The sequence below is a fragment of the Indicator indicator genome, chromosome 10, assembly GCF_027791375.1.
Source record: "Indicator indicator isolate 239-I01 chromosome 10, UM_Iind_1.1, whole genome shotgun sequence".
Lineage (NCBI taxonomy): Eukaryota > Metazoa > Chordata > Aves > Piciformes > Indicatoridae > Indicator > Indicator indicator.
This window is the reverse complement of record NC_072019.1, coordinates 36170867-36183242: the sequence shown is the minus strand read 5'-3', so window position 1 is coordinate 36183242 and position 12376 is coordinate 36170867. Positions and strand designations below refer to the sequence as shown.

The 12376-nt window shown below is 51.4% G+C and overlaps 1 protein-coding gene across 31 annotated transcripts in view; it reads left to right on the top strand.

Moving 5' to 3' along the window:
* Nucleotides 1–12171, top strand: part of SSBP3 (single stranded DNA binding protein 3) — a 69271-nt gene extending 57100 nt beyond the window's left edge. For 5 of the 31 annotated variants that reach the window (XM_054383994.1, XM_054384014.1, XM_054384007.1 and 2 more), the window contains 12 exons: nt 1068–1127; nt 3865–3931; nt 4044–4120; nt 8280–8344; nt 8452–8500; nt 8807–8842; nt 9041–9095; nt 9564–9634; nt 10481–10559; nt 10737–10765; nt 10949–11050; nt 12071–12171. In XM_054383994.1, coding sequence (XP_054239969.1) covers nt 1068–1127; nt 3865–3931; nt 4044–4120; nt 8280–8344; nt 8452–8500; nt 8807–8842; nt 9041–9095; nt 9564–9634; nt 10481–10559; nt 10737–10765; nt 10949–11050; nt 12071–12100 — 720 coding nt within the window. In that variant the 3' untranslated portion in view covers nt 12101–12171. Of the gene's footprint in view, nt 1–30; nt 112–1067; nt 1128–3864; nt 3932–4043; nt 4121–8252; nt 8345–8451; nt 8501–8806; nt 8843–9040; nt 9096–9563; nt 9635–10480; nt 10560–10736; nt 10766–10948; nt 11051–12070 lie in introns of all 31 variants that reach the window. The other 26 variants (XM_054384015.1, XM_054384013.1, XM_054384000.1 and 23 more) reach the window with 20 other exon arrangements.
* Nucleotides 12172–12376: the final 205 nt, after the last annotated feature.

Genomic DNA, 12376 nt, shown 5'->3' with positions numbered 1-12376 from the left:
ATAACCTCCTTCTACTGTCTGACCTCACAGGGACCGCCTGGGTCACAGCCCTCGCCACACGCACAGCCTCCACCCCACAATCCTAACAGCATGATGGGACCCCACAGTCAGGTAAAGACACTAGTGATGGGTAGGGCTGTGAACCGCGACGTGTGCTCGATTTGCTGCTTCCTCTTGTTTTTTTTCTTTCTTGATTCCCCTCTAGAATCACCGCTGGGCAAGCAGGTATCTGCTCGTTGGGGACTATCCCCCTGGGCACCCCAGCTCTGAAGAGAAAAGTTGGGGCTTTTTTTCCTTTTTATTTTTTTTTCTTCCCTCCCCCCCCCCCCTTTTTTTTTTTCTCTCTTTTTCAAAAATTATTTTTCCTTTTTTTTGTTTTTAATTCTTTTTGGATGTGCAATTTTTAACAAACTGAGAAGTCAATCATGGGTATCATCAGACTGTTTTACCTTCCCAAGGTAGCCTGAGAAATTTAACTCAAATGTGTTTTTTTTGCTTTTGTTTTGTTTTTTTTTTTTAAGCTTCTTTTTAAGTAGCAGCAGTTGTTTACCAAAAAAAAAAAAAAGAGTGACTTTAAGTCTTTTTGTCTTTTTTTTATCCAGCAACTAGCATTGGGGTTTTTCTTTTTTTGTGTGTGTGTGTGTCTGTATGTGCTTATTTGCCACTGTGGTTTTGTTTTTTTTTTTATATATAGCTATATCTTTATATTTAAACTTGGACAGTCTTCTAACACTCAGGGTTTCCCATGCACTAATTTTAACAGCCTTACCCTAGCGTTGCTGACGCCAAAAAGCTCTCAAAACAATAAATCCGCAGAGAAAAAAAACAAACAACGGACGCCAGGCACCATTTTTTTTAAAATTATTTTTCTTAAAATTATTTTTCCTTTTGAAACTTCACTTTTTGTTTTTCTTTTTAATAAGGATGTCTCCAGAAAAAAAAAAAAATAAAAAAAAAAGTCGAAAGCTAAAGCAAACCCAACCGGCGTGTACAGTCTGGCCGTGGTGCGTGGGGAGCCTGCTGCCTCCCCCCAGCCTGGCCCTCACCTCCCTTTTGTGTCCCCACAGCCGTTCATGTCGCCACGCTACGCCGGAGGTCCTCGGCCCCCCATCAGGATGGGCAACCAGGTACATGCGCTCCCGGGTCTCTGCTGGTGGGTTTCCCTGGGGAGGGGTTGCAGGGTGGCTTTTATATGGGGAGGGAGACAAGGAGCCGTGTGCCCTGTAGGTGCTCCTTGGGATTGAATGGCAAAGCGTCGCCTCCGTGGGCATCCTCCGTTGCCTTGGTGCCGGAGCATCGAGTGTCACAGAACCAGTTCGTTTTAATTGTCTAGTGTCCCCAGCAGAAGGAGGACACAGAGATGTTGGGGTGAGTCTAGAGGAGGGCCACAAAGATGAGCCAAGGGCTGGACACCTCTACTAGGAGGATAGGCTGAAGGAGCTGGGGTTATTCAGCCTGGAGAAGACTCCAGGGGGACCTTAGAGCTGCCTTCCAATAGCTGAAGGGATCCGACAGGAAGGCTGCAGAGGGACTGCAGAGATAAGGACAAGGGGGAAAGGTTTGAAGCTGAGGGAGAGCAGGGTTAGACTGGATCTTGGAAAGAAGTTGTTCAGTAGGAGGGTGGTGAGACTCTGGAATAGGCTGCCCAGGGAGGCTGTGGCTGCCTCGTTCGCGGTGGTGTTGAAAGCCAGTCTAGATGAGAGGTGTCCCTACCCATGGTGGTGAGGTTGGAGTAGATGATCTGTGAAGTCCCTTTCAAGCTGAGCCATTGTAGGATTCTATGACATGCTGGAGACTGGGATTTATCAGGGTGTCATCTGCTCTACAATTTGCTTTTCCAGGGAGAAAATCAGAACAATATGGGGTGAGATACAATTTGAAACCAAAAAGTGACAGGCATATGTGTCTGTGCTGCTAACACGGGAAGGAGGGATGGCCAGGCTGGATGAGGCCTTGAGCAGCTGAGTCTAGTTGAGAGGTGTCCCTGCCCATGGCAGGGAGGTTGGAGCAGATGATCTCTGAGGTCCTTTCCAACCTGAGCCATTCTAGGATTCTTCTGAGGCTCAAGCATTTCCAGCGTGTAAACTGGTGGGGAGGTGCCCCTTTTCTCTTGGTGTGCTTTCAGCACGGGATCGCTGCCCGGCTGGATTTTCCCTTGCAAGGGCAGAAAATTAAAGCGATGGAGATAATCCTGCTGCGGGGTTGACCGAGCTCTTAGATCAGCGGCGGGGTCAAGCAGGGCAGGTCGCTGCTGAATTTTTGGGGTTGGCTTTATCCTCTTATCCCAGCTTAAACAAGGGCAGTTTGTTTCTGCCCTTCCGGATGGAGGCTTCCACCCCACCCACTACCTCCACACGTGGCCTTCGCCAGAGGAATTCACCTCGCTCCCAGCCATGCTGAGCAGATCTGTAGGGTGATGCCTGACCCAGAGATTATTTCTCATTAAAGAGAAATTGGAGGAAACCTGTAATTCCTTGGAGTAGCAAAGGTGCCTGTGCAAAAAATATCTTGGGAGCTTGCTTTTTGGCTAACATTGTTTTTATATAGTTTTTTTTTAGCAGAAAGAGCCAAGATAGGAAATGGGATGTAGCAGCTTGCCTCGTGTTTGAGGCTTGAATCACTGGAACTTGCAAAATGATGGTGGAACAGCTGAGATCTAGCTGAGAAAAGATCAGTGGGGGCTGATGCAGGACCCCTCAAGACTGGCTGGGCCAGAATAGCTTCCCACTCATGGCACTGATGGCTAGTTTGACAAGGTATTGACTAACAGCACCTTCTCATAGGACAGTTTTAAGGGGCTCCCATCCTGCTACAGTTCTGGGCTCGTCCTGAGCTCCACCGGTTGTGAGCATAGTGAACTGGGGCAGGCAGGAGACATATTTGAGGAAGCTTCTCATACGGCAGGGTCGAACATCCAGGAACGGGTAAAATGAATCAGAAACATTTTGTTATTTTTTTCCCCCCTAAACACCACACATAAAACACAGGTTTGTATCTCCACAGGGCTTGGCGAGGTTATGGTCACATCCAGAGGGACCAGAGGAATAAATAGGCAGGCAGGAAGGTCAGGCAGCAGAAGCGTAAATACCCATCTCTACAACCTCCCTCGTTTACTTATCTTCCTCCTGCTGCCAGCTTCCAGGCTGCAAAAAAAATTAGGATTGGGCTAATTCTGCCTCGGCATGGCCATGTGCACCCAGTCCCTGTGCTGGAGAGTGGCAGGAGCTGTCTGTGTTGTTATTCAAATAAAAGGCAGAGCTGTTGCAAAACTGTTTACAGTTTGCTTGCCCCAGGCAGATGGTATCTGTGTTTTTCTCTCCCTTTATCTGTTTGGAGCAGTCTTTGAACTTTAAATAGCCATGGGTTTGGGGAGGGGGAGCATCCACCTTCCCCACTGCCTGTGTGGGGATGGGTCCAAACGCTGGTCTCCTGCTGCAACTGGAGCATCTCCCCGGTGGTGGTGGCTGATGAATCTCTGCAGCCTGTGTGGTTTGGCCCTAGTGCTGTGTAAATAGCAGGGAGCCACGCTGCTTGTCTCCTTTCCCTGCTAGCTTTGGCACCTCTACCCTGTGCAGCCCAGGCTTTCCCCTAAAATAAAGCAGCCTGACAGTGCAAGGGGTAAGGGGAGGTGCTGGCACCTTGTTTGGTTTTTAGAGGGTGGTTGTGAAAGAGGAGGAGAGGCAAACACCTGGAGCGTGTAGGAAGCTGGTTGAGATGCGGGATGCTTGGGCAGTAAGTTAATACTGGTGGTACATCCTGAGGAGCACACCGAGGAGCCCTGCTAAAGCCTTGACCCAAATACCTCTCTGTAGGCTGCCTTTGAGCTATCATGGGGTTTTGATCCTCCTCCCATTGTTTTCACAGCCGCCAGGTGCCGTTCCTGGTACACAGCCATTGCTGCCCAATTCGATGGATCCCACGCGACAGCAAGGTAAGCCCAGCAGAGGGGGGGGTGGTTGTTCAGGGTTCCTAGGAGTTAGCTGCTAATCTGGGACCTGAAATGGCAGCTGTGCCACCTGACACCCCTGCTTTCCTCCCAACAGGGCACCCTAACATGGGCGGCCCCATGCAGAGGATGAATCCTCCGCGAGGGATGGGCCCCATGGGTCCTGGTCCGCAGGTAAGTCCAGAGCCAAAGAGCATCTCATTGCCCAGCACCATTGAAACAACCTCCTGGGCCTCCAAGGCCTGGGAGCTCTCCCCTGACACCCTGTCTCCCCATTAGTCTTAATGTGTTTTACATTAGCCTTGCATCTGGAAATCCCCCGTTTAATGTGAGTGAGGGCTCCATTGCTCCTGAAGGGTATTTGCAAGGTCCCTCCTGCCCTTCTGTCAAAGGGGATGGCACTTAGCTGCCTGCCGGAGCAGCCATTGAGTGCATTACACTGCCGGGAAATAGTTCTGACCCTAACAGCAGGAAAGGGGAAAGAGGCCTGCATTTAAAATAAATAAATAAATAAATAAGCAATGTCAAAGATCCCTTTAGCAGACAGGGGAATGAGGCTTTCCCCTGCGAGCTTCCCCTCCGCCTGCCCTTCCTGCTTGCCTGCTTGAGCGCCGCGTTTCGGGAGAGGGGAGCAGCCTGTTGGAATTAGGCAGATCTGGGTTAATATATGCTGCCTTGGCCTTGATTTCGCTTCAAGGAGTGGCTTCTTGTTGACTCACTCCTGTTTGTTCCTTCTACAAAGGCTTCAAAAGCAGATCCCCCATGTTTTGGTTGGAGGTTTATCCTCACTGCATCGTCGCCTACGTCAAGTTTGTAGCGTGAGGATCAGAGTCTGTCAAGAGAAGAGCAGGCATGCCGGAGTTTTGTTTTGTTTTTTCCCCCCCAGAGACTCTCGAGACAAGTGAATATTGTGTAAAGAGGGAGTTGTGGCAGCTCTCTCTTAACACCAACCTGCCGAGGGATGCCTGGCTGTCTCCCCAGGCACCTGGCTCCATCCTAGGGCAAAGGATCAAAACCTCACACTTCCATCGTTTCACAAGGGCAGACCTTCTGGCTGCACCGTGGCTCTGCTTAAAATCCTCCTTTCCTTGGAGAATTGCACCCAAAAAAAGAAAAAAAAGAAAGAGTGACATTTGTTGGCGTGGCCTGTGCCAGGGAGAGGGGTGGTGGCGCTTGGCCTGGGGGAGGCTGCTCGTTTCCCACTCGCAGAGCTCGCCGAGAAACTTGGAAGCGGCGGCGAGCGCTGCGTGGGCTGGTGGCAGCTCGGGGAGCTGGCGGGAGCTGTGAAATGTTCAGAGCTTTATTTTTGCCTCCGCTCTGCTTCCCTCGGTGTGTTCTACACCAGGGAGAAGAGGGGGTTTGAAAGGCAGCCTTCCCCTCTGGAGAAGCACCGGGCTCCCCAATCTGGTACCCGCAGGGCTCTTCTGCCTTCCCTGCAGCCAGCCGCCAAAAATAGCAAACCAAAGCAAACCCTTCACACCTTCCATGCCCAGGGCTTCTTTTTTAAGTCTTAAGCTTTGCGTCAAGACCTTCCCAAACGACTCCTTAAATGATTCCAAAGGGTTGCAGAGAAATGTGCTCTTGTGGCCAAAAAGTCCAATGCCATTGCAAGGTGTATGAGAAAGGCTGTGGTTAGGAGTTAATTAGGGGCAACGGGTGGAAGTTGAGGTGTAGGAAGTTTCATGGAAACATGAGGAAAATTTTTTTCCCTGTGAGGGTGACAGAACACTGGAACAGGCTGCCCAGGGGGGTTATGGAGTCTCTGTCTCTGGAAATATTCAAAAACCCACCTGGATGTGTTCTTCAGGGCAGCAAAGCTGGTGAGGGGTCTGGAACACAGCCCTCTGAGGAGAGGCTGAGGGAGCTGGGGGTGTTTAGCCTGGAGAAGAGGAGGCTCAGGGGAGACCTCATTGCTGTCTGCAACTACCTGCAGGGAGGTTGCAGCCAGGTGTGGGTTGGTCTCTTCTCCCAGGCAACCAGCAACAGAACAAGAGGACACAGTCTCAAGCTGCGAAGGGGGAAGTTTGGCCTTGATCTTAGAAAGAAGTTCTTCCCAGAAAGAGAGATTGGCCATTGGAATGGGCTGCCCAGGGAGGTGGTGGGGTCAATGTCCCAGGAGACATTGTTTAAGAAAAGCCTGGATGAGGCACTTGGTGCCATGGTCTAGTCAATTAGATAGGGTTGGGTGATTGGTTGGACTTGATGATCTTGGAGGTCTCTTCCAACCTGGTTGATTCTGTGATCTGGTATAGTTGATTGTGCTCTGGCAGGGAGGTTGAACTGGATGATCTTTTGAGGTCCCTTCCAACCCCTAGCACTCTGTGATTCTGTGATTCAGAACATCCAGCCAGGACGTGGCAGCTTTCTGGACAGCAGTGCTTAGACCACAGCGACGATGAGTCATCCCTCAGAGCCCATCACTGCTGCCTTTTTCCTTTTGACAGTCGCAGTTTCAGCTCTGCAGAGGCCAGGCTTAGGTTTAGGTAGTGCTTCTGTGAAGAGGGTTTGTAGCTCACTGGGTTTCAGCAGCATCTCACCCAGAGCCTAGCACCCAGATCGCTCAGCACAGCTGTGCTCCCTCCCTGAGCATCTTTCAGATGGCTTCTTCGTTTCCCAGCCTTTCAGCTCCAATTAAAAATGCTGAGCTCATTTATTTATTTATTTATTTATTCAAACAAGGGGTTTGATGCTGCTATTCAGTGTAAAGGGCTGGAATTTCAATCAATTAAGGACTTGCTGGTAATTTGTTTTGGGGAAAAATATTTTTTTTTTTTTGGTCTTTTCTCCCTGCCTCTTCCAAAACAAACTTTGGCTATGCCCTCAGCAGAGCACCGGAGCACATCCATAAATCCAGGGCAAAAAAAAGTTAACGGCGCTGAAGTATTGCAGTTAAAATCCAGCTTGCAGCACTCCAAGGGGCTGTGAAATAGGAAGCAGCCAGCCATCTTCCCTCCTGCTCTAGCAGTTTTTTTTTTTCTCTAAATGGCAGAAATACAGCCCAAAAAGATGCATTGCGGGAGGGAGGGAAGGTGGAAGGGAAGGAGTGGCAGCACGACCTAAATCCAGCTGCGCGTCACCCAGAGGGCACAGGGAGCAAAGCACAGACAAATGGAGCATGGCGTTCGGGGCTTTCCTCTTCCTTCACTGCCTTGTGCTTAGCTTTGTACTGGGGCTGGTTTTAGGAGATGAGGGAATCCAGATCTGAGACTCCCAGTCCTGGCTCAAGGCTTAGCCAGGGTGGAATAAACCAGGAGAGGAGCCCTGAGGGGCTGCCTGCCCTCAGCCGCTCCCCACTGCTGCAGACCTGCTCTGGGAGATGAGCAGAGAGCCAAGCCTGGATTGGCTTTCCCTACACCAGGCATCATCCTGGGAGCAGAGGATGCCTCTCCATCTCAGCAGGAGCTGGGGCACACTGCAGCAATAACCTTCCAAGCAGCACCTTCTTATCTCCTGCTCCTGTTTCCTCCTGCACAAACAGGCAAGCCCAAAAGGCTGGTGGTGGTGCCTGGGTGCTGTGAGCAGGTTCATCTGCCTAAGCTGACAGGGGGTTGTTCTCCCTCCAGCAGCATGGCTTCAGAGCATAGTAGGGACTCGGGGGCTCAGCCTGGCTCCCTTCCATGTCCAGCTGCCTGGTTTTTTTTTTATCAGCACAATTGCTAATTCATAGAAATTGTTAATTCATAGATTCATGGAATGGTTTAGGCTGGAAGAGATCCAGTTCCAATCCCCCCTGCCATGGGCAGGGACACCTTCCACTAGACCAGGTCACTCAAAGCCTGGCCCTGAACACCTCTGGGGAGGGGATATCCATGACCTCCCTGAGCAACCTATTCCAGTGTATCACCACCCTCACTGTAAAGAATTTGTTTCTAATCTCCAGGCTAAATCTCCCCTCCTCAAGCGTCAATCCATTCCCTCTCATCCTATCACTACAAGCCCTTGTAAAAAGTTCCTTTCCAGCTTTCTTGTAGGCCTCTTTCAGGTACTGGAAGGCCACTCTAAGGTCTCCCCAGAGCCTTCTCCAGGCTGAAGAGCCCCAACTTTCACAGCCTGTCCCCATAGGGAAGGTGCTCCAGCCCTCCGATCATCTTTGTGGCTCCACGACCCCACAAGAATCATCCACAAAACACTCCAAATGGCATATTCTGTAATTGTCACTGTGTTCAACATTTCATTTCTTTCTTTTTTTTTAAGCTGATTTTTGCAAACTAACCCTCTTGGGTTTGGGTTTTTGTAGTGGTGATGGTCGTGGTTGGTGGGATTTTTTCCCCTTCTCTTGCCTTCTGTGGTTTCCCTTCCCTTATAGCACACTGACCCTTGGTTCTCGTTGCAGAACTACGGCAGCGGCATGAGACCTCCACCCAACTCCCTAGGTCCCGGCATGCCTGGAATCAACATGTAAGGGCAGACCCCTTGCTGGGGATGTTGGCCACCTTGGGCTTTGTGGGACCCTAAGGACAAGCCCACAACATTCATGGCTCTTTCCTCTTTAATTTTGACCCCAGGGGGCCGGGAGCTGGCAGACCGTGGCCGAACCCCAGCAGTGCTAACTCAGTGAGTATCTCACAGTCCTTGGAGCAAGAGCAGGGTTGGCTGGGGACTGTCCCACAGGTTTCTCATTAGCTGCATCCTGCTAGTGAGAAGGGATTTGCCAACCTTGTGTTTAGATCCTGCATCTAAAGCTAGAGCCCTGCTCCTGTGCTGCTCTCCCTGCAGCAGGATGCAGCTGTGGGGGGCTGGTGGGCTCTGGCACTCCCATCCTGGGGGATTTAAGGGGGCAGAAGGGGCTCTCAGCAGTGCCCTGCTGCAGTCCAACCCCTAAGCACCCCACAGCTGACCGTGGCTCTCTTCTCTCTGTAGATCCCATACTCTTCTTCATCGCCTGGTACATATGTGGTGAGTCCTGCTCCATCCCTTCTGTCTTCAGGGTGCAGGGATGTTATAGCTTGGGGAATTCACATGGTTTGGGGGGAATCAGTGCTGAGGGTGAGCTGGGCTGGGTTTGGGGGGGCGTATGGGCAGCATTTGAGAACATTTGGGGAGGTGTGCAATGCTCATGTTTGTACGGTTGACCCCTGCTTTGTTTCTCCACAGGGCCCGCCCGGTGGCGGTGGTCCTCCAGGGACACCTATCATGCCCAGTCCTGCAGGTATGACACCCCTGAGACCCCCTCCCATCTCTGGGGCCAGCCTTCCTGGGCTCCTTGCCAGGAGACCTTCATCCCTGGGGCTGCACCACTGAGCACAGGCCACCCCTGCCCAACGGGTGCTAACCCAAGGAGCAAGCGGCATGGGCTGCTTGGCTTCGGGGTGGTGTTTGGGAACGTTCCTATATCCTGCTGTGGATGAATTTGGGTGCTGTGGGACTCGGGGAGGTGAGGAGCGTGGGAATTGCCTCCCTGCACTTCCCAAGCAGGAGTGGAATTATTTTTCACAGTTGAATTTCCGTGATTAAAAACTTTGTGGATCTTCATTAAATACAAATTAGCCGGCAAATGGCGGTACTTAGAGGGAATTTTCGGTGATAAAATACAAAAGAATGAGTTCAAGTGGCACGAGTTTGTTTTAATTAAGAAACGAATTAATCACCCGACTTACTGGGCTCCACTGTTCCACAGATTCAACAAATTCAAGTGACAACATCTACACAATGATTAATCCAGTACCGCCCGCAGGCAGTCGATCGAACGTAAGTCTGCTTTCTAATAATTTACATATCAGATACCATAACAAATCATAATTAACTTCCATCAGTTGAGAGGAAAGCACTTTAATTGATTCCAGCCATTTGTTACCAAACAGAAATAAAACAAACCATCGAAAAAAGTGATTAACTCTTGGGGGTGACTTTTTTAATTTTTTTATGCTGATTAAGAAGGGCGGCGGTCCCGCTGGCTTCGGCCCAGCCGGTGGCAGCTGCCTGCCCGGCCAGATGCTGTGGTCTGCGGGGTACAGGCAGACCCAAATTACCTTCAAACTGTTGGGTGGGAGCTTGTGCAGTGCCATGGCCACCCAGCTAGCCAGGTTTTGAAGTTGAACCCAGAGGACCAGTAGAAATTAGTACATTCAGATGGGATGTTAGAAAGAAATTCTTCCCCATGAGGGTGGTGAGACACTGGCACGGGTTGCCCAGGGAGGTGGTGGAAGCCTCATCCCTGGAGGTTTTTAAGGCCAGGCTGGATGTGGCTGTGAGCAACCTGCTGTAGTGTGAGGTGTCCCTGCCCATGGCAGGGGGGTTGGAACTGGATGATCCTTGAGGTCCTTTGCAACCCTGACAAATCTGTGATTCAATTCAACTGAAGCTGTGGTGAAGATCCTTCAGGACTTCAGTAGCTACTGAAGGCCTACCCACCCTAACAGTTCTATGACCATGAGCCCCTAGGTGTGCCCCACAGCCTCAGAGGGTGGATGCATCTCTCTTCTCACCCTGCTCTGGAGGGGTGGCTGCAGAGGGGACAGTCCCCAGGAGCCACCGGGGCTGTGGCAGACGTGTGGGGTGGTTTTGTGGCTGATTGTAGTTTTGTCTCCTCCACAGTTCCCGATGGGCCCTGGCTCTGACGGCCCTATGGGCGGCATGGGAGGCATGGAGCCCCATCACATGAACGGATCGTTAGGTGAGTGCAGGGGGGCTGCTGGCAGAGCTTCCCGCTGCCCGCTCCCACCACAGTGGCAGCCATGCTTGAAGCACAGCCTTTAGTTGGAAATCACATCTGGGGGGTTGTGGCAGAGGAGCGTGGGGGCTGTCACTTCATGCTCAGTAAGGTTGTTCTCCTTTGTGTCCCCCCGTGCAGGGTCAGGAGACATAGATGGACTTCCAAAAGTAAGTGAGCTGCAGAATGGGTGTCTGGGCCCTCATTGCTTGGTACTGGGGTGCTGGTGTGACCCCAATGGATGGGTACACACCGGGGGGATGTGACTGGGGCAGGCAGGGCTGCGTCCTGCCCCCATGGTGTTTTGGGCGGTGTGGGAACCTGCTCACTGCCTCCCCCTCCATCTCCCACAGAATTCTCCAAACAACATAAGTGGCATTAGCAATCCCCCGGGCACTCCAAGAGACGACGGGGAGCTGGGAGGCAACTTTCTCCATTCCTTCCAAAATGACAATGTGAGTGAGCGCCTCCCTAGGGACAGGGGGATGGACCCTGGGCCGTACCGTCATGGGGGCAGTGGGCTCAGGGGTGGGTGCCATTTGGGCCTGGGTTGTGCTGTGCATGAGATGCTCCAGGACAGAAAATGCAGAGGAAGAAATACACCGGTGGGTGGAAGCTTGGCTCTTCAGCAGGACAGGGGGATACTGAGGGGAGGGGAGAGGACCCTACCCTATGTGATGGGGAGGAGCTGGTGTCAATGCAGCCAGCTGTGCTGGCCTGGCTGGGTCAAGGCACTGTGCCTGGCTGCAGCCCATTCTTCCTTCCTGTGTTAGCAGCACAGACACACGTGCCTGTCACTTTTTGGTTTCAAATTGCATCTCACCCCATATTGTTCTGATTTTCTCCCTGGAAAAGCAAATTGTAGAGCAGATTACACCCTGATAAATCCCATTCTCCAGCATATCCTGCAATGGCTCAGCTTGAAAGGGACTTCAGAGATCATCTCCTCCAACCTCCTCACCACAGGCAGGGGACACCTTTCAACTGGATTCAGCTGCTCGAGGCCTCATCCAACCTGGCCCTTAACACCCCCACAAAGGAGGCATCCACAGCCTCCCTGGGCAGCCTATTCCAGAGTCTCACCACCCTTCTACGGAACAACTTCTTCCTAAGATCCAGTCTAGCCCTGCTCTCCCCCAGTTTCAAACCATTCCCCCTTGTCCTGTCTCTAGACACACTGATGAAAAGTCCCTCTGCAGCCTTCCTGTAGGATCCCTTCAGCTATTGGAAGGCAGCTCTAAGGTCCCCATGTAGTCTTCTCTTCTCCAGGCTGAACAACCCCAGCTCCCTCAGCCTATCCTCCTAGCAGAGGTGCTCCCAGCCCTTGGCTCACCTTTGTGGCCCTCCAACAGCTCATGTCTTCTCCTCCTGATTTATTAGCTCCAACTAGGTCGCTGCGTAGTGGTCGTCGGCCTTGTTCAGCGTGCAGGTGTCCGGCTTGCCTGGTTTCTCACCCTGGCCTCTCTCTCTTGCAGTATTCCCCCAGCATGACGATGAGTGTGTGATTTCCCTCCCCCTCCTCCTCTCCAGGATCAAGAGAGTCAGCTGCCGTTCGGAGGATCTCAACGTATTATGCAAGAAGAAGAAGAAGAAGAAGAAGAAGAAGACGAAGCTAGGTGTATGGGCAGGGAGACGCGTGATGGGGGCCAACCCCCCAGGTTTAGTTTCATGCAATAAAAAGGCTGAACTTTTTATTCCATAAAACATGAAGGACAAAACTTAAAAACAAAACAAACAAAAAACACACAAAAAAACCCCACACACAGAAAAAAAACAACAAA